Raw genomic sequence first — 22317 nt, forward strand, 5'->3', positions numbered from 1 at the left:
TGGAGAAGTGCTAACCCCCCCCCCCCAAAAAAAAAACGCAGCATAGGGAAGTAAACCTTGGGGGTTAACTTCCAAGTCAGGCTGAAATCTACAGAGACCATCCCAAGACCCTTCCAATCTACTAGAAACAAACAAGAAAGCAAGCAAACAAACCAATTTTTAACTTAATGGCTGAATATTGTGATAAAATGTTGTCAAACTGCTTGAAATTTCACCAAAATCTATTCCTTTTTTTTAATCCCTCCCTCCTCCACAATTTTCATATTTGAAAATTCTCAAACATGTCTGCAAGGGTTGAGGGCCACCGCATTCACACTTTAGAATAAATGATCAGATTGCATTCTGATGTCCAGACGAGCTCAAGATGCAGTTAGGAATGAATGTTTTGACTAGAAGGTGCGAGTCGAGGTGATTCGGGGGCTAGGGCAAAGAATCCATGGGGGTGTCACCATAAGGGTCCTACTTACTGCTGGATGGGAGGCCAGAGGCAAAAGCCATTTACTTTGAAATATGGTGTAAGGTGGGATTTGTTTTAAAAAGAGGAAAGACTTTGATTTCCCTGATTTCTCCCTTCTGCAGTAACCAGTACTCAGGCTAAGGGTTAGCAAAGAGATGAATCTACAGAGATCACAAGCGAGTGGATTTGGGGCTGAAGGCAGGACAAAGGGGCACTTTTTTTTTTTGTACTATTTTTTCTCTTTAAATTGAACCGACATTTAAAAATAGGATTTCCACCTTCTCTTAAAAAATCAGATGATCTGAGCCCTGATTTTCACGTGGGAACAATTGGCTGGAGTTGAGTGGCAGCCACCCCCTTTAGAAGGACGTTGATTTGCAGTTTGCCGGAGTCCCCACCGTTTCGTATAATCTCCCCAACACTGATATTCAAGTCACTTAGTAATGGTCAGTATGATGATTCAAACACGAGAATTCTTCGCTTACTGATATGACCTAGGTGGGTCCTTCTGATATTTATGGCTCTGTGACCTTTTGTTTAGAAGTCAAGTCTAGGGGCTTTGCAACACGCTTGGGTTTGACATGGATAACAGTCTTATCAATCTCAAAGGAACTGAATGGAAGATTGAAGAAGATATTGCATGCTCAACAAATGCTGGGAACACAGCAACTATTGTCAGCATCCACAAACAGGAGGGTAAGCAGAAACCCTGTTAGTTTCACACTTTGTCGTATTCCCAGGGTCTGGGACAGTGCTGGCAAGTAACAGTATCTGTTGAACGAATGAATAAATGATGGTAGAGCTCAGGGATTTTTTTTAAAGGCTGGTCTGAAAAGGATGGTAATTCTTATAATATCGTTTCACTCGACTTCAAAGTGCCGCCTGGAAGACAAGCCTGCCGGGTCGTGCCAGGCACTGTGATGACGTTCAAAGCGGCACGCAGGCGGTCGGGGTCCCTCGGGAGCCGGGCGAGGCTAGCTTGCCCAGGTCCGGTCAGGGCTATGTCCATCACTTCTTCCGGGGTCTGGCAAGGGGCGGCATCCTGATCCCTGCACTTTCCCAATGCCTTCACCATCAGATCAGCGATGATGGAGACTCACCCCAGAGGTCCACCACTGGGTGCGAGCCCAAAGCTCCCCAAGGCGCCTGGACCTTGCCCACACTAGACATGGCCTCCCTCGGGCTTCACGCACCAGGACTGCGCCCGGAGCGGCGAGTCATCGCCTCCGGCCGGGGAGGCGGCTCCCTTCCCTCAGTCAACATGGCGGCTGCGGCGGCTTCAGCGCGGGGCGGGCGGTGCCGGAGGCGGATCACGTGAGCGGGCCAGCTGGGCGGATCTCGCGCGCGCCCGCCCGCCCCGCTGGCCGCGGCTCGCTCGCTCCCTCGCTCGGCGGCGCTCTGAGGTGTGTGGGGCGTCCAGCCCCCCGGCTCGGTGAGGCGCGGCGCGGCGGGATGCGGCGGCGGCCGTGGCGGGGCCCCGGGCCGGGCGGGCGGACGCGGTGATGAGCGTCGGCGGCCGCCGCCATGTCCAAGGTAACGGCGCCCGGGCCCGGGCCGCCGCCGCCGGCGGCGGCGGGCGGGAAGGAGAAGCGCTCCTTCAGCAAGCGGCTGTTCCGGAGCGGCCGCGCGGGCGGCGGCGGCGGCGCTGGCGGCCCCGGGCCGGCCGCGCCCTCCTCGCCCTCGTCGGCGCGCTCGGTGGGCAGCTTCATGAGCCGCGTCCTTAAGACGCTGTCCACGCTCTCGCACCTTAGCTCCGAGGGCGCCGCCCCGGACCGCGGCGGCCTCCGCAGCTGCTTCCCGCCCGGGCCGGCCGCCGCGCCCACGCCGCCGCCGCCGTGCCCGCCGCCGCCCGCCTCGCCCGCGCCGCCCGCCGCCGCCGCCGCGGAGCCGGTGCCCGGGGTGACGGGGCTCCGGAACCACGGCAACACGTGCTTCATGAACGCCACGCTGCAGTGCCTCAGCAACACAGAGCTCTTCGCCGAGTACCTGGCGCTCGGCCAGTACCGGGCGGGGCGGCCCGAGCCCTCGCCTGACCCCGAGCAGCCCGCGGGCCGCGGCGCGCAGGGCCAGGGCGAGGTCACCGAGCAGCTGGCGCACCTGGTACGGGCCCTCTGGACCCTGGAGTACACCCCGCAGCACAGCCGCGACTTCAAGGTGAGCCCTTGGGGCACCGCCTGCCCAAGGCTCCCTTCCCCCTTCGGTCGCGCCCAGTGGGCCAATTGCACTGGTTGCCTAAAGAGAGAGGTTTGGGCCCCGAGCCCCGGCAGATAGAGCTGATTGTAAGGGGGAGCCACTCTCGTTCATTCATCGCGTATTTATTAAGGGCATGTTCCATGCCAAGCCCTGTGTTGGGCGTAGGGGAGGGATGGGACAGTGAACAAGATAGTCCACCTTCCTGGAACTTACATTCTTGGGGATGGGAGTGTTGAGCTTGGGTTCAAATCCTTGTTCTGCCACTTACTAGCTGTGTGACCGCGTGCAAGTTACTCAACCTCTCTGTGCTACAGTCTCCTCCTCTGGTCCCTACCTCATACGTGGTTGTGAGCTGCTAAGAAGTTGGTATATTAGGTTGAACGCTATGAAATTACCCATTTTTGATCGTTCTGAGGTACAGATTGGCACTTTTATAGGGTTCAACCTGGTTTGTAAAATGCTTCCATCGAGCGTAGTACTATGGGCATTTGCTGCTACTATTTTTGTTACTAAAAACTTTAAAAAGTTAAGGAGGTAATATCAGATAGTGGTTTGAAAGAAGTAAAACCTGGTGATGTGACTGATATGCTGGCAGAGTATGATAAATGGGGAGGGGGAAGGGTTAGGTTGACCTCTCCAGGAGGAGGTGAGGTTCTGAGATTTGAGTAACCCCAAGGAGAGCCAGCCTTGAGGAGCTCCGGGGAAGCACTTCCCAGGTGTAAGGAGAAGTGTGGACGCCCTGAGGTGGTAAAGAGTCCGGTGCGCTTGGCCAACAGATGGGCAAACCTTTCTGTAAAGGGCCGCACAGCAAATATTTTATGCTTTGCTGGTCGAGATGCAAAATCCAGGATATTATGTAGGTACTTACATAACAAGAGAAAACACTTTTCTATACGTTTTTATTGCCTAAAATAAAAGTATTGTGCTAATTGAGTACCATGTTTTGTAATACAGTTCTGCTAGTGATAAGAATGAGATTCTTTTTTTGGCGAGGATGTTTATTTAGCTTAATTGGAGTTCAAAATTAATGTTCCCTGTCGTCAGATTCATGACACATATTCATCTCTACAAATCATTCTTAGCTCATGGGCCAAACTGAAACAAGCGGTGGGCTAGATGTGGCCCTTGGGTCCTTGTCGTGAGTACATGAGAGCTGTGAGTGAGTGGTGGGTTGGGGCCAGATGGTGTAGCATCCTTTAGGCTGCACTAAGGAAATGGGCTCTTATTCTAAGCAAAAGGGGAAGATGATTTGAGATTGTATGAGGGCTACTTTTAGGTGGGAAATGGATATAAATAGAATTAAATAGAATGAAGTCACACAGTAAGAAAGTTAATTCCTTTTCCTTTCTTTCTGTCCTGATTGTGCCCAAGAGAAAGTCTCAACTTGGTGGTAGCCTCTTGCTCACTCCCCCACCTTTTTTTTTTTTAAACAAAGAACAGATTTCAAGTTTAGAAACTTTAATTAGCAACACTAGGTAGAATTTAATAAGGTTATGCTTTCGTTGGATTTGTTTTTACATTTGGCTTCTATTATGGCAAGTGGTACTTGCTTTCCACTGGTGCTGTGAAGTTTCTTTCTACAACATTTATTTAAGAGTAAATGATTTGATTAAAATATAAAACAGTAGGCTAGCTAAGGTAAGCTCTCACTTGGTTGAGGACCCGCTTTCTTGCTGAGGAACAGTACTGCCAAGGGCCACTCCTCCCCTTTTAATACATTTTACTTACAGTTTTTTATATTTATTTATGTTGTTCTACCCTGTTTTTCTCAAAGAAAAAATGGTTTCTGTTTGATCTTGGATATTTGAATGGAAATACTTAACTGGGATAGGGACTGGAGAAAAAGAAATCCATGTCAGAGATTTCAGAATAAGAAATTAGGAGAGAATGGCAACTAACCAGCTATATCAGTCTTTTTCTTTTTTCTTTTTGCTAATACTTGCCTGAAGGTAGCCACAGCAATTGCAGACTTTTCAAGGTCAGAGCTCAGTGTCTTCAGTTTGGTTTTCTATTCTTTTCTACAATGTGAAAATCAGTTTCTCCAGCATTTTTGTATGTGAACATTTCCATTGCTTTTTAAGAGGCTGTATTCACTTTTTTATTTATTAAAAAACTGTAACAGAAATGGGTCAATAATTCTAGAAAAGCAGAGACTGATTTATAGCATGCTTTGGCAAAGTTGAACAATGTCTTAGAGGCACTATTTTAAAAAAATGTAATCTTCTGACCCTTTAGTAGGTTTCACTTTGCATTCATTCATTCACTTCCCATTTATTGACAGTTTACCTGGTCAGTTAGGCATACCTTCTGCATCAGAAAGAGGAAGCTCGAACCACGATGCCTTAAGCAGTCAAGGTGTTGAATTAGTCCACCTGTAAGACGTCTGGAGTAGGCGGTTCTAAGGTGGTGCAGTGGCTTTATGGTCCCAAGAAGGACTTAGGCCATTTCTGTGTTTTCATTGTCTCGTCTTTAGCTGTTACTGGCTGTTTGTCCTTAATGTTTGTCACCGCAGGGCATTCTACCCAATTGAGGCAGGAAGTCATTAGAGAAATAAAAGTTCTTCCAGAAGTCCCCTTAGCAGGCTTCTGTCTACATCTCATTGACTGTAATCATGTCACTTGACCACTCTTGCTTGGCTGCCATGGAGGCAGGATGGTGGTATTTGGGTTTTCCTGCCTTAATAGAAGAGATGAGGAAAGGAGGGGATTACCTTGTAGGCAGCCCACCAAAGTGCCTCACCTACCATGTGGCAGGCACTCATTTGGGAAATCACTGTACCTGCCCGTGAAGCATAAAGGAAATAGAATGCCAAGAAAGTGGGTGCCTGGCATACTGGTCACCACGCCCGCATTGCCTGCTGGTGGCAGACGTTGATGCAGATACCCTTCTCATGAGCTCACATTCAGCCTCAGAATCCTGTTGAGTTCTGGGCTCCAGGCAGCCACTACCAGTTGGCACAGGAGATGAAACCAATTTGCCATCTTGAGGTAATTTGCCTCGAGGTCTCCAAAAGCACTTCATATGGCTTTGACTGTATTTTTATCGTCTTAAGGAGCTTGCCAGGTAAACGTATTTTTGGTTTTGGCTGAGCTAGATGGTTGTTAAGGTTGTATTCATTTTCCAGAATGAAATGGGTTGACTGACCCAACCTTTGTAAGCTTTAAGAAACTTCTCTAGCTGCTACTTGGATCTTTTTTCTCTTCTTACACAGACGTTTTTCTCCTGTTCTTAGAGTAGTTCTCCAGGGCACTTTTGCTTCCCCAGCCCCTCACTCCTGGGAACACTTGGTGATGTCTGGAGACACTTACTTGGGTGTTACAACTGGTGTGGGGTGCTGCTGGCAACTAGTGGGGAGATTCCACGGATGAGGCTATCGTACAACGTGCAGTCATTATCCCTCAAAAAGAATTATCCAGCCCCAAATGGCAGTAGCGCTGAGGTTGGGAGAAACTATTGAAAGAATGGTTTGAGCTCCCTTAATGCAGGTTTTCTTTACTTTCCCAGCCTTTAGGTGGCTACCTTGTAACTTCTCTCTGTGTATGCTGCAGCAGAAGAGTAATAGACTTCACTGGCAGAATCCTTGAATCACTTTCTTAGTAACTCTGAGAGTAAGTCATTTTGAAACCTGAATGCTCAATATGCTGTTTTAGGAGGAAATCATCCTATTGTCCTAACTTTAATAGGAAGCTAGCATGGATGCTCCGGGTTCATACAGATGCTGTCTGACTTCTAGTACTCAGTGCCCTTTTGCAGTAAGTAAAAGATGGACGATCATCTTTCAAGTAACAAAGATAGGTTTTATAGCAGCAGTTTTCAAGCTGTGCTTCTAAAGAACAGCTAGAACAACTGATAAAAGAACTGTGGGAACTCCTTCCAAATTTGCAGTAAAAACAAAAAGGAATTGATGAATTTTCCTTCCCATATTTTTTTCCTTGAACTTTGGTGCCTGGTGGTGCTTATTTATTAGTGAGAGTTCTTGGGTTACAAAGGGAGTGTATGTGTATAAATGGATAGTGCAGACCAGCTAGCAGTCAGGGGCTTACACTGGCTCGGTTTCACACCGTACTTTGTTGTGGACTTGTGCTGGGGGGCTCTGATTTTATGCTGTAGATTTATAATAAAAAGTTTTCCTGGTTTTGGTGTTTCATAGTGGTTCCCAAGTAGTAATCTAACTTCAGGGTATCCCTCAAATTCATTTGAAAAGTAGAAAAAAAGATGAAATTGTGTAGATCATATTCAGACTTGTGACAGTAATAAGTAGAAAGTATGTTTCTTCCTGGTCAGTTCCCTTATCTGTCAAACCCTGCCACTTTTAGTGAAGCTCCACATCTCTGGAGGAGAAAGGAGGTGAGAGAATCATCAAGTTTTAGACTTGGAAGGACACCTGGGTGAGATGTGAGTGTCCGCCTGCTGGCTGCAGGCTGCAGGCTGCAGGCTGAGGGAGCAGAACCAGAGCTCTCACTTCCCCACTTTGTCACCCCGGCCATGCTGACATATGTGCACATTGAGCCCTGGATCTGTGGTTGCCTTATCAGTACAACCGCTGAAACGACAGGTCTCAACAGAAAAACATAAACAGGCAGGGTGGACTTGTTGAAACATGTAGCATTTTTTTTTAATTTTTTTATTTCCTGTAAGATTGCAAGGCTGAGTTGCAGAGAAAATAAGGTCAGTTGCAGTTAGCTTTGTATGTGTGCTATTGCTCCTGAGACTTAGGCGCTTTTGGAAGTCTTCCTTAAAAAATTATCCTTTCAGGTCATTTAAATGCGTATATAAACACGTCTTTTACATTGATGGGCTCCTACTCCCTGTAGAGCTCTGTGACTTGCTTTCCCCTATGACCCAGCCATGGACTTTCAAATGTATCACGGGCAGCATAGTTTTGTTGTTTTTGGTTAGTACGTCCAAGTCCAACTCATTCTTTTTAACAGCTGTATAGAAGCCACTGATGGATGTTTTGGCTGTATAAAATTTTTAAGCATTATAGCCAGTCCTTCAACATATGTCAAGCCTCCTTTTCTAAGGAGTGAGTCTTAGACGAGGCGCTGCCGAGTGAGAGGGAAAGTGCATTTAAACTGTTGGCTTGCTTACCAGATTGCCCAGCGAAAGCCTGACCCCTCCAGCTGCATGCTAGGGCCTCGCCCCTGACGGTTGCTTCCTCTTACAAGTGACTGCCCCGCTCTTCAGTTTTCAAGCTTATTTTCTTTCACGTAGGTCAGTTTTGTTTCCTCTAGGTATGCCTGTTCTCCACTTGTCTTAAACATCTGGCTCTCTCTCCAGTGAGTGTCCACCTGGTGTTTGCAGCTTCTTACCAGGTGGGAAGGGGGCTCATGGGCACGCGTGAGAAAAGTGGAAAGAGGACTAGCTGGGGAGTGAAGAAGCTCAGGGCAGTTACGGACTCTCGTGTTTGCTGACGCGCACCGCTTTTACTGAGCAATTACTGTGGGTAGAGGGGCTAGTTTAGGGGAGGGGCTGGGAATAGAGGATTAAGTAGGACGATTATAGGACAAAGTTCTTGCCCTCAGAGATCTTACCTGTTTATAGGAAAGTTTTTTAAAAACTGCATTGACTGGGAAAGTTCAGTGGGAGTTCAGAGAAGGGTGAAATAGATATGAGCTGAAGTGTAAGGACAGGATTCGTTCATTCATTATTGGCAGTTAAGCTTCGACAAATTTATGAATGTATGGAGCGCCTAACTCCATGCCACATGCTGTGCTAGTCACTGCGTATGTAGGGGTAAACCACGTGGTATAGTGATGGTGAAAAAAATGGTGTGAGGTCACACGGTCCATTCCTCCCTGGAACTTCTACGGTAACAGGGAGGCAGATGGTCACACACACTGATAAAGGTGGAATTTAAAATTTTAAGAGCCAAGAAGGAAGAGATTAGGTGTATGAGAGAGAATAATGGGTGTGGCCAGGCAGGGGAATAAAATTTATTCAGAAGGCTCTGCAGAGGGGCAGGGGTTGAGGGTACCTGTGAAAATCTGACAGGCCTTTTTCATGGGTTAGAGAGCTAGGAGAGCGCAGGATAGATGAGGCTGAAACAGGGGGCCGTGTAGGCTGAGGCCGGATCCTTTAAGATCCTCTCGTAGCTAAGGGATTTAGATTTGATTCTAAGAGCAGTGGGGAGCTGTTGCAGGTTTTAAGCAGAGTTCTGACACAAGCTCATTGAAATGTGAAATGATCATTCTCAGTGCTAAATAGTGAATGTAGACTGGAAGCAGGGAGGCCAGTGAGGAGGCTCTTGTGATAGACCAGGTAAAGGTGGTGGTGGACGCGGTGGACAAGTGAATGGATTTGAGATATATCTGGAAGTGGATTCGACAGGACTTGCTAAAGGATTGATTCCAGGGGAGGCACTGAGGCAGAGGGGATCTGCCAGAATAACTCCTTCGTGTTTTGAGCAGCAGAGTGATTACTGGAGCTGTGCACTTCCTTGAGCAGCAGTTTTGAGGGATCAGGAGTTCAGATGTGTTAAACAGGACACTTGTCAGATGTCTAGTAGACAGCTTGATAAGGGAGTCTGGAGTTCAGAAGGTTGGGACTGGCTGGAGATAAAGATGTGGGAGTCATCAGTCTATAGATGGTGTATAAAGCTATGAAATATGGCTTTGAATGGGACTTGAAGATAAAGGCTTGGATAGTTAAGGGGAGAAGAGATGCCATTCCAGATTGTCGAGGAAATCTTCTGAGCAAAGGCGCAGCATTGGAACATTGTCTAGGGTCAGAGAGGCCACTGGGCTGTCTGTGGTGGGGATTTGATTTGGAGCACTTTTTTCAGCCTTGGCACTGTTGACATACCGGCATTAATGGCTGGATGATTCTTTGTTGTGGGGGGGCTGTCCTGGCCTTGGAGAATGTTGAGCAGTGTCCCTGTGCTCTACCCACTGGATGCTGATAGTACTCCCTTCCCTCACCCCAGTCATGGTAATCAAAACTGTCTCCAAACATTGCCAAATGTCCCTTGGGGGGCAAAATTGTCCCTGGTTGAGAACCACTGATTTGGAGAGGAGGGGACATAAATGTAGATGGCTGAGGAGATGCGAGGGGACAAATTATGGGTGGCCTTGAAAGTCTGTCCCAACAGTTTAGCCTTGAGGCTGCAATCAGTAGTGATTCAAAATTGAAGCTTCTTGAGCTGTGCAGACTCTGATTTGATGAAAAAAGATGTTTTAGGAAAATGGGTCTGATGGTGAGCAAAAAATGAATCAGATGGAGAAGAAGGTAAATCAGGGAGAGGGCAATCAGAGGTATGACCTGAGGGAAAAGGAGGGGGAAAGGGTGAACCGCGGAGACATTCGGGAGGACGCCGTGACATCATTAAGGGCACTTCAGGAGATGGAGAGGTAAAGGTAACACCGAGGTTTCCGACCTGGGTGATGGAGAAAATAGGGGAAGTCTGATAGAGACAGAGCAGTTGGAGAACACAGGAGCAGGGGAGACCATGAATTTAATTTGAAATATTGGGGCTGGGGGACATGGGATATCTAAGGAGTCTTAATAGACAGTTGGAAATATGGTGCAATTCAGGACTAGCTGTGGAGACTTGGAGTTAACTGCGTAGAGGTGGTAACTGAAGCCAGGAGCACTGAGTGTGTAAGGATCAGAAGCCCAAGGTCAGGCCCTTGGGGGAAACTGAAAACAAGAGGATAGGAGGAGGGGGACTTAGTGGACTTGTTGAAGGTGCAGCCAGAGAGAGAGGCAGAAAACCAGGAAAGCAGCGTTGTGAAACCTGGTTTATTTAGGTTGATTTCCTGTTCTTAACCCTGAATATAGTGCAGAGCTGTGGAAACATCAGTTTATACCCATTAAGAGTCAAATTCTGGTTCGTATTTTGTTGACATGATTCATTAAGCTCACAGATTTATTGAGCACATTTCTTGTGCTGGTACTGTTTTGGGAGGCACTGGGGCTATGAATATGAGTGAGATTGTCCATGCCCTTAATCCGAGTCTAGGAGGGAAGGCGGAGTAAAGAAACGGTTGCAGTAGAGTAGGATAAGCACTGTGACAGAGGCTGTGCGAACCCAGGGGAGAGATCACTTGAAGAAGGAATGTGAGGGTTGTGGGGGCCTGAAGAAATTATACCTGGACTGTTTCTTTGTTTTTTGTAAAATTTATTTGTTTACTTATTTAATTTTGGGGGAGAGGTAATTAGGTTTTTATTTATTTATCTTTAATGGAAGTACTGGGGATCGAACCCCGGACCTCATGCATGCTAGGCACACACTCTACCACTGAGCTATACCCTCCCCCTGATACCTGGACTGTCTTGAAGGCTTTGGTAGGAATCCTCTGGGTGGGTAAAGGGAGAGGTGGAGAGGTGGGAAAGGCCTTTCCAGGTCAGAAAATCCATCAAGTGCAAAGGCTGAGAACCTCAAAATACTTGGCTTATCCTAATCATTTCAAGGTTAGTGTGATTGGAGCAGAAGGGTAGGGGACGTGGTTGGGGGTGGATGGAATGGGGAGAAGGTCACTGTGTGATGCTTTGGCCAGAGTTAGATCTCTGACCTCCGTCCTTGGATGCTATGTCAGAGAACAGCATCTTGTGAGGGCAGCCACTAAGGAATTTCAGACAGGCTTGTGGTATGATTGTCTGTTTCTTTTATTTATTTTAAAAATAATGCTCACTCCGAGCCCAGGGACATTGAGGATGGGTGGGGTGATGATGAGAGAGGACAGGGGGCTTCAAGAGGGAACAGAATATATCTTAGCCTCTTTGAGCCTGGTCACATTTGGGAAACCGAGGCTGCCCTCGGTTTTCAGAGGTGCTGGTTCTATTTTAGACATGTTATGTTTGAGGTCTCGTGGTAACTCATGAAAGAAAATAGTAGTGTAGGGTGGAGTTTTGGCTAGAGATTTTTATTTGTTATAAAACCTCCATTCTGAGGCTTTAAATGTATCTTTCCAATTAGCGACATAAACTAGCACTAAATCTGTTATTTTGACTTGATCTAGTTTGGTTCTTGACACGTTTGCAGGGGCAGAGCTTCAACTTGAACTCACGGTAGTATGCAGTGATGATGACATTTGTGGTCTCACTTGTGCTGAACACATTGCCTTAAAGTGCCATCAGTTTACATTTTTGTACTTGTCCACATATATACATATTTTACGTAATTGCTATCATCCTGGCCAGGCCATTTTGGATTATGACTTTTTTTCATGCAACTTATAAAACATTTCCCCATATTTCTAGATAGTGCTCATAATACTGTTTAATATTTAATAATACATCTGTATCATATTGCTAAGCAATAATTTAATCATCCAGTCCTCTTTTATTGGGTAGTTCCCCGCTACCCTTTTTTATTACAATGAACCTGAATCATGTTTATAGCCTTTTGTTTTGTTGTGTTATTTATTTAGGATAAATTTCCAGGCATGTTCTCAGAGCATCAAAAGCTTCTGGACATCTTTTTGACTTATTATTATAAAAATTACAGTGCTGCTGTTTTGACCATAAACTTCACCCAGTCCGGTGAATGGTGCATGTTCGGTATTCAAACCATTTGTAGAATGCGTTGGAGTTGATAATTTAAATTTGTTATTGTCAGTTTATATTCATTCTTTGCTCATTTGTCTATGGGCATTTTTTCCCAATTAAAAAATTTTTTTTGGTAAAATACACATAACAAAATTTACCATTTTAATTGCTTCTAAGTACAACTCTTGGTGGCATTAAGTACATTCACAGTGTTGTGCAACCATCAGCCACTTTCCATTTCCAGAATTTTTTCATCATCCTAAACAGGAACTCTGTATACATTAAGCAATGACTCCCCTCTAGTCCCTGGTAACCTCTGTTCTACTTCCTGTCTCTCTGAATTTGCCTATTCTAGGTACCCCACGTAAATAGAATCACACAATACAATGCACAAAATCCTTTTGTGTCTGGCTTACTTAGGGTGATGTTTTCAATATTCATCCTTGTAGCATGTAGCAGAATTTCATTTCTTTTTATGGCTGAATAATATTACTTTATATGTATATACTACATTTTGTTTATCCATTCATCTACTGATGGACACCTGGGTTGGTTTTGCTTTTTGGCTATTGTGAATAATGATGTTATGAACATAGGCATGCAAGTATCTATGTGTGTCCCTGTTTTCAATTCTTTTGTATCATATGGTAATTCTGTGCTTAACTTTTTGAGAAACTGTCAAACTTTTCAACAGTGACTGCATCATTGTACGTTCCCACCAGCAATGTATGAGGGTTCCAGGTTCTCCATATCCTTGCCAACACTTCTTATTTTCTGTTTTTCTTTTTTTTTTTTTGATATTTTCTGGGTTTTTTTTTTTTTTTGATATTACCCATCCTAGCATATGTGAAGTATTATCTCATTGTAGTTTTGATTTGCATTTCTCTAATGACTAATTATCATTAGTCATTAATGATTTAACTAATGGCTTAGACCTTCTTTTCAAGTGCTTAGTGACCATTTGTATATCATCTTTGGAGAAACGTCTATCTAAGCTGCTTTCCTCATTTTTGAGTTGGATTTTTTGTTGTAGTTGATGTTAAGTTGTAGGAGTCCTTTATATATTCTGGCTATTAATCCTTATCAGATATATGATTAGCAACTATTTCCTCCCATTCTGAAGGTTGTTGTTTTACTCTTTTGATAATTATCCTTTGATGTACAAAGTTTTTATTTTTGATGAAGTCCAATTTACCTATTTTTTTTTTTCTTCTGTTCCCTGTGCTTTTGGTGTCAGATCCAAGAAATCATGGCCAAATCCAACGTCATGAAGCTTTCCCTTTATGTTTTCTACTAAAACTTTTACAGTTTTAATTCTTATATTTAGGTCTTTGATCCATTTTGAATTAACTTGTGTATATGGTGTAAGGTAAGGTTATAACTTCATACTTTTGCTTGTGGATATTTAGTTTTCCCAGCACCATTGTTGAAAAGACTACTTTCTTTGTTGAATGGTCTTGGTGCCCTTGTCAAAAATCAATTGACTGTATATGAGAGGGTTTATTGCTAGGCTCTTTATTCTATTCCATTGATCTATGTGTCTGTCTTTGTTTAAGTACCACGTTGTTTTGATTACTGTAGCTGTGTAGTAAGTTTGAAATCAGGAAGCTTAATTCTTTCAAATTTGTTCTTCTTTTTAAAGATTGTTTTGGCTTTGGAGTCCTTGGGGATTCCATGTGAATTTTAGAATAGGCTTTTCTTTCTGCAAAAATAAAATAAAATAAAAACCAAAAATGCCTTTAGGATCTTAATAGGAATTGCACTAAAATCTGTAGATCCTTTGGGTAGAAATATAATTGTAACAATATTAAGTCTTCCAGTTCATGAACATGGAGTGTTTTTTTGTTTTTAACATTTCTGTTGCCTTTAATTTCCTTCGCTGAAGTTTTGTAGTTTTCACTGTACAGATTTTTCACCATCTCCTTGGTTAAATTTATCCCCAAGTATTTTATTCTTTTTCATGCTGTTATACATGGAACTGTTTTCTTAATTCCCTTTTTGGGTTGTTCATTGCTAGTGTGTAGAAATGCAACAGGTCTTTGTGTGTTGATATTGTATCCTGAACTTCGCTGAATTTATCTATTAGCTCCAACAGTTTTTTTGTGAGTTTTGTTGAGTGTCTTTATCATGAAGGAATGTTGAATTTTTGTCAAATGCGTTTTCTGCATCAACTGAGATGATCATGTATTTTTCTTTCATTCTATTAATATGGCATATTACATTGATTGATTTTCAGATGTTGAACCTCTTTTTATTCCAGAAGTAAATCCCACTTGCTCATGGTGTCTCTTGGGATTTTGAAACTTCTTTTCTTCTCTTTTCTTTTTTTAAAAACTTTATTAGAGCTCTTTATAGAGAGTAGATTGTTAAGGTAACAACTTCATTAAGCCCTGATACATTTGATAAAGATACTTCTCTCAGTCTCTTACTCTTTTAGTTTTGTTACTTTGTATGTTACAAAAGGTTTTAGTGTGTTGAACCTGTCCTTCTCCCTTATTGCTTTTATTACTGTATAGTATAGCTGAAAAGTTATGCTTGTATGTAACTTCTCTATTTTATTTTTTGTTGGTTTTTCTATCATGTTCCAAAATATTTATCTCTTCAACATTTGGAGCTTGCTTTGGTGTATGTGTAAAGTGGGGATTTATTTTAAGGTGAGGTTTCCCATCTTGTATAGTATAGTGAGTGGCTGAGAGCCTGGACTGGGGAGCCAGACTGCCTGTGTTCCAGTCCTGGCTGCACCACTGACTAGCCATGGAACTACCTTGGGCACTTAACTCTTGGGGCTTAGTTTCTTCATCTGTAAAATGGGGACAATAGTATATCTACCTCATTGGTTGTTCTGAAAACAAATAAGAGGAAAATTTGCCTGAGGGCCTGGCATACCATCAGTGCTAAGTGAGTGTTAACTGGTAGTGTTACCCCAGCCTTATCATTACCCTGTTTATTTGTAAAAGACTTCTCCATATTTAGTGTTATGGTCTATTTCTGAATTTTGTGTTCTGTTTCATCAGTACTTTTATTGGTACCACATGGCATTGTTGCTGCTTGTTCTTTTCATGCTATTCTCCGCCCCTACCACTGTGAAATTTTTGTTCTGCAGTATTAAGCATGACTAAAACCGGTGCAGAAAAGTACTACATACCTTGGGTAAGAGGTGAGCTATCTTGTTGTTCTTTAAAAGTTCTCCGTACAAATTTTGCAATCATTTTGTCAGGTTTCAAAAACCAGTCCTGTGTGAATTTTAGTGTTAAATATATACATTAACTTGGGATAGATAACCATCTTTGCTGAAGGTCTGCCTGTCACTGATAAAATCCATCACTTTCAACAAAATGTAAACTAATAATGTTACAGTAAGAAAACCTGGTTTGACCAGTAACTGAGGAAGAAATTGAAAGAGTTATTAAAAGAACTGCCTGTTCCCCAGAAGATAACAGAACTGGATGGATTTATTTATACATTCTTCCAAGGATCAGATAATCCGCATGTTGAATGACTGTGAAAAGTGTAGAAATATTTCCTCTTAGAGGCAAGAGGATTCTGTTTCCTAAACCCGTTCATGTCTGTCTCCTCCACTGTGAGGCCCTCGACTGCAATGAGTGTGTCTTATTCGGCTTTACTTTTTCAGAGCTGGACAATGTATTGCTTAATCTGAACTGAAGATGCCATGAGTGAGGACAGCTTGCAGACCAGCCTGGGTTGTAGATGTAGATGTGCCAGCGATGGGCCACTTCTGTTGTGCACGTGGGTCAGACCTCACTTGAGGGCCGTAATCACACTTAGGCTTTAAGCCTTGAGAGAGGAGGGGAGAAACTGGAGAAAGGGGTGGCATGCTTCAGTATACAGAACTTTTTGAGCAAGTTTTCTGAAAATGGAATGAGCTGCCTCACCTAATAGTGTTTCTTTAAATCACTGGACAAGTTTAAGCAGAGTCCTGGGTGGTGTTGTAAAGGAGAGTCACTCACCTCAGGTTATGCTGGGTCCCATTTATTTCCTTCCCTTTCCTTGCCTCCTGCTCCTTTCCGCTGACTTTTGAACATATACAAAGTGTATATTTGTAGCAGAGTTGACAGCATTTGGCAGCTTTATGCGAAGAGTGGATAAGATGAGGAGATGAAAATAACTTTGAGGTTTTGAAACAGGGAGTCTTGGGGTGGTGCTCTTCAAGACTGGAAGCACAGAATGGAAAAGAGTTCTGGAGGTGGGTGGACAAGTTCAGGTTTAGACAGGTTGCATAGCATTTGAACATAAGAGCCCTAGGGAAGCTTTTTTGTTGTTGTTGTTATTGTATTTGTTAAATGTCTCTCATAAATCAGGCACTGTGCAAAGTGAATCCTTTAAGTTTTTGGTGACCCATATAGAAAGGAGCTGATCTCAGCTAAACATGACAGTCTCTCTGAAATTGGTACAGATGTAATAATACAGATGCTTATCCTGAGTTAGTTGTTTTACATCTTCCTTTGTGAAGCTTGAAGTTTTAGTTTGACTCTGCCACTTTTGTTTTGTTACTAGTGTGTGGTTTGATGGATTTTTCCTGTCCCCATCTATACACTTGTCACAATGAGGGGCTACTAAATAGGGCAGTGTTCTCTGTTTGTGTAGTTCCCCACAGCTGTTTCCTATAGTGAAGATTCTGGAAAACAATGACCTCATGGTTTCCACAAAAAAACCCTTTATATATAGTTGTGCAAAATAAATCATTCAAAACTGAGTAATTTAAAGTTCTGTCCTCTGTGGCTTTTTCCTTCAAAAATATTCTTGTTTGCTCTGCTAATTAGTTGTTCATTGGCTGTTCCTCAAATGACCTTTTTATGTTTAACAAACAACATTTTTGCAGTGGAGCACATTGAGATATCTTGTCTTTAACTTGATTGTGATCTTTCCCATTGTTTTATGCCACAGACTCTGGCAGTTCCTGGAGGAATTGGCCAGGCACCCAGCATCTGTTGCTTCGCCCCACCAGTTGTTGAGCTTGGATGGTAGCAAACAGTGTGTCCACAAACAAACAGTTCACGCTTTAGAAGATTGCACAGGACTGGTCAGGAAATGCCTTTGTTGCTTCAACTGTAAGGAACCTTTGTAAAGCTCATCACCAGCTCAGTAAATTCTTTGACTTTTAACTCGGTCTTCACATCTTTAAGAGCAAGGCAGAGCTATCTGATTGTTCGGAGATCTAAGAAACAATAATAATCATAATGATGTTAATACCATTTATTTGTGTGGAGCCAGATCATTTACAAAGTACATTCATATACAGTTTTTTCATTAAATCTTCACAGCAGCCCTGTGAAAGAAGCACTGCTATTCTAGTTTTAAAATTAAGATAGAGGGATTTAGTGCCAGGAAGCAGCAGACCCAGAACTCCAACCTTGCATGGTTCTAATGAGGTTAAAGAAGAAGCCGTAAGTGGGGGTTTAGTACAGAAACTCACACATTGTATTTCAGAAATGGAAGGTGGTGAGAAGGAAGGTGTTCGTTCCAAGCCTGTGGCTACCTGAGTACCCATCCCCATTTCTAAACTTTGTCCTCTTGACAGTTTTTATTGCTGCCAGATTAATCTTAAAGCTTCTCTGTAATTAATTTTTTTGTCTTCTCAAAAATTGCCTTTATTTTTTATATACCAATTTTATACCAATGTGGTATAAATTTCTTACATTGGCAGTTAAACTTTTTCAGAAAAATGAGATAAGAAAGGCATGCATAAAACCAGCCCCACTTAAAAAAATGGTTAGATTCAGTAGATGTACAATTACTAGTAATTTTCTCTAAATGTTTCTCTAAATATTTCAGTCAATTACAGTTATTAACCTTATAGCCAGTTTGTCCCTCTTTTGGCCTTTGGGACGGATTGACTGGCCACCAAATCCTTTTGACACAATACCACCAGTAATTAGTCTGTGACATCAAACCAGAATGCAGGAAGTTAAGATTTGTCAGGCTCATCTTACATGTTTCCTGTCCAGATCTGGAATCAGTCATTTCTTTAAGGAGCCCTGGTTTCTTTTGGTGACAAATGGTCCACCCATAGTTTGGGCACTAGAGGTGTCTGTGGTATCTCTGTGTTCTAAGTAGACAGAGCTAGGAAATGTGTAATTTGTTTTAAAGATATAATAAGTCATGCATTCGTATTGGTCATTCCATTCAGGATTTCAGGGTTTTTATTTAACCTCGTTGATCTTACATCTGTATTTTCTTTCTCCCATGCTGAAAATCCTATTCATAGCACTAGTGTAAATTCTCATTTACATGATCTCACAGATGCATTTGTAAGTCTCAGTATAATAGTCCCAATATTACCACAAACAATAGGAGTATTTGAAAAAGGGTTAAGATTTATTTATTCATTTATTTAATTTATTTTTGCCCTAGGATGTGTCCTACTAGGTCTGTATAGTCAAATTATTATGTTTAAAAGTCACTTGGAATAGTTCTTAGTGTGGCTTTGTTACCAACTTGATATATAGTTAAATTCATTTGTTTCTTTTTGCTTTTGATTTGAAGAGTTGCTTTTAAAATTTAGCTTTGTTGCATAATTATGTAAAAAATAAAATTTATGGCCTGAAGTCAAATCTACAAAACATCTGCTCGAAGAAGTCTAGATTCTGTTTCTGATTCCTATGTCCTGTTCTCTTTCTTCCTAAATTTTATGATTTATTCTTTCATTGTTTTAATATAGGCAAATATGTGTATGTATATATGTGTATTTATAACCTCCTTCTTATTTACATAAGTAGTGGCACACTGTACGTACATAATTTTCCTCATCTTGCTTTTTTCCTGTAGTTAACATAGGAGTGCTTACTATATGCCCTGCACAGGGGATTATGTTATGTGTTCCTTATAACTTTGTAAGGTAGAGATACATATTACTATTTCTGTTTTACAGATAAAGAAACAGAGACATGTCTACAGATCTTTAATTCTGTAACTCCGTTTATTCCCCATAGTGTCTGGTCCTGTCCTTTGTGTGTGTGTTCATGGGTGAATGAGTGAGCAGGGAATTCACTTCTGTATCTGTTTTACTTTGAGCAATGATCAGGGCATAAAAAGGCTGTTTTTAAACTGTGGAAAAGGAAATTCAACCTCTTCTTTAAGGTCCAAGGCTCTCCGAAGCTGGAAAAGAACACATAATAGAAAGAACCTCTTTTCTGACCAGAAGTGCTCCTAGCAGTTATAAAGTTACATTAACTTGGAACATTCTTCAGTTTTACCCTTTTTGACAGTGCAGTGACAACTTAGTAAATCTCCCTCATTTTAGAGTCTTTACTCCATAGAAGTTATAAGAAAGTAGAATAGCTGAAGAAAAGACAAACTGCTTTAAAAGCAGCAGCTCATGGGAAATAGCTACCAGTTAATGATTTCAGGATTTTAATAGTGACATGAAGGAAGGAGAGTAGCCTCATTTCCCTGCAGGCAGGAGAGAAAGAGGAGCTTTGGCAGCTTTTTATCTCATATCCAGCAGGAGGAAAGGTTGGGACGTTGGAGACCTGTTGGTCGTTACCCTTTGAGGTTCTGTTGTGACACCAGGCAGCTGGTTGGGTTGTAGTAACTGGCCCACCCACTTCCTGGTGATACCCAGTTCTCTCTGCGGCTTCAGGCTGTCAGCATTGGAGGACAGTGCTGCGAGGAGGGTGAGGGCAGCCAGGGTGCAGGTCTGCTCCTTTCCTTTTGAAACTCTGCGAACCTGTGAATTTTGCATTTAGTCAGAATCCTGGTATGGCTGTGATCTTGGGGTGGTCACCGAGCCTCTGTTGCCTTATTTCCCTTTTCATTGCCATTTGGTAATACCAGCCTCACAGATCATGCTGTGTAACAACCACTGATTTCTTTACACCTGAGTGATGGAAACCCTTTAGCAGGAAAAACCAACCAGCCGATCCCCCTATCCATGCACCCACCAACGCAGCTTATGAGAGCAAGCCTGGGACGTAGGAAAGGGACCCTGGGAGAAGGAAGATATGGAAGATCCTACAAAAAGTCACTACAGTTAAGTGCTGGAGAGAAATAAATGTGTTCCACCTTAAATTTTCTCTAGGTCTCTAGGTCTTGTGACTCTAATTGTTTTGATCGCACCTTTGATGCATGTGTGCTGCCCTCTTGAATTGTAGACTGTTTTTTAGGGGGTGGTATTTAAATCTCTAGTGACTCACTAGGGCATCTGTCCCCCAAGAGGGTACCTCTCAGTATGATATATTCTGTGCCATTGTCTTGTCATTGTATGATCTTTTTTGAATAGCACAATGTAACCCATTCATCTGGCTTTTTGAGGGAATAAATTTTATATAAGCTATTTCCTGGATAATTATTTTTTTAAATATCAAGTCTTTAAAAGTTTAACTTTTTTTTTTTCAATAGATGGCTTGATAGCATATTTTACAAACTCATTTTTTCAGGGATATCCTGAACATACTTTATTCTTTCTTTGGTGATTCACAGTCTCTATTATGAGCATCATTTATTGCACTTTTCGTCTGTAATATGGAGGTTTCTTGGGGCTAGCAGGACTGTGTAGGACTTTCTGAATGGTTCTGGATTGCTGTATTGTTTGAATTCTTATTTCTGCTGTTTATAATACTCCCTCTTCTTCCCCACCATTTTTCTTCATGGTCCTCCCTTAGTTTTCTCTTGCTTTATCCTGGGAGCCTGTGCCTCCTACTTCCTCATTCTTATATTCTGCATTTTCTAATCTGCTTCTAGTTAAGTAACCATATAAATAGCATTGGCTCAAATGAGACTAAATATACTAAGCTAGGGCTTGAGAGTCTGGCTAAGTTAAGAAACTTTAGGGTTTTCCTTTTTAAAGTCAGTTTAAAAAGAAAAACTTCTTAATGAACTATGGCATACATACAGAAAAATGCATCACAGCATGGGCGTAGAGCTCAGTGAATCCTAAACGTTAATATTGTATCAACCAGATCAAGAAATGACTCGTCACCGGCATTCCACAAGCTCCCTCTTTTCCTCCCTCCCAAACCCCACCCTCTCCCTTTTCCCCAAAGGTAAACCACTTTCCTGGCTTCTAGCACCGTTGAGTAGTCCTGCCTATTCTTGAATTTTATTATGACTGAAATAAAGTATATTTTCTTTTAAAAGACAGCTATATTGAGATATAATTTACATCCCATATATGTCACCCACTTAAAGTGTACAATTCAGTGGTTTTTAGTGTACTCACAGAGTTGTGCATCCATCATCACAATCAATTTTAGAACATTTTTATCATCCCCCAGGAAACCCCATATCAATTAGCAGTCACTGTTCATTGCTCCCAATGTCCCAGCCTAGCTATCCATTAATCTACTTTGTTTCCATAGATTTTTCCTATTCTGGATATTTCATATAAATGGAATCACACGTGGCCTTTTGAATTTGGCTTCTGCCACTTAGCATGATGTTTTTAAGGTTTATCGTGTTGTGCCATGTATCATACTTCGTACCCTTCTATGGCTGAGAAATATTCCATTATGTCAATGTACCATGTTTTGTTTATCTGTTCACTTCTTGACTGACATTTGGATTATCTCTGCTTTTTTGGCTGTTACAAATAAAGCTGCTATAAACATTCATCTGCGAATTTTTGTGTGGAAGTATGTGTTCATCTCTTTTGGGTGTATGCCTAAGAGTAAAATTGCTAGATCATATGGCAACTCCACCCTTAACTTTCTGAGCAGCTGTCCAGCTGTTTCCCACAGCGGCTGCACCATCTTACATTCCCACCAGCAGTGTGTGAGGGTTGTAGTTTCTTTGCATCCTTGTCAGCACTTGTTATTGTCTGTCTTCTGTTAACAGCCATCCTAGTGGGTGTGAAGTGGTATCTCATTGTGATTTTGATTTGCAGTAAGTATTCTTCGGTGTCTGGTTTCTTTTGTAAGAATTCGTTATGGGTAACATCTATTTTGATAAGAGTAATATCCAAAATATTGTAGAAAACTTGAAAAATGTATAAAAGTTGAAGAATTGAAAATGTATGAAAACTGCTTGGCATGTTACTCTTTTTCTTCGTTTTGTGTATATTTTAGCATAATTGGGGTCTAACTGTGCATACAGTTTTGCATTATGTGATTTTCATTTCATATTGTATTACGAGTAATTTTCTTCACAAAAACTCTTTAGATCATTGTACGAAGGTACTGTAACCTATTTTTGGATGGTTTCTGGTTGCAGTGAACATATTT

The 22317-nt window shown here is 42.3% G+C and overlaps 1 protein-coding gene across 1 annotated transcript in view; it reads left to right on the forward strand.

Moving 5' to 3' along the window:
* The first annotated feature begins 1801 nt into the window (after positions 1-1801).
* USP31 (ubiquitin specific peptidase 31) overlaps positions 1802-22317 on the forward strand; it is a 70050-nt gene continuing 49534 nt past the window's right edge. Inside the window, exon 1 of the mRNA XM_032460877.1 lies at positions 1802-2611. Coding sequence (XP_032316768.1) covers positions 1982-2611 — 630 coding nt within the window. The 5' untranslated portion in view covers positions 1802-1981. The remainder of the gene's footprint in view (positions 2612-22317) is intronic.

This window comes from Camelus ferus, chromosome 18 (assembly GCF_009834535.1).
Source record: "Camelus ferus isolate YT-003-E chromosome 18, BCGSAC_Cfer_1.0, whole genome shotgun sequence".
Classification (NCBI taxonomy): domain Eukaryota; kingdom Metazoa; phylum Chordata; class Mammalia; order Artiodactyla; family Camelidae; genus Camelus; species Camelus ferus.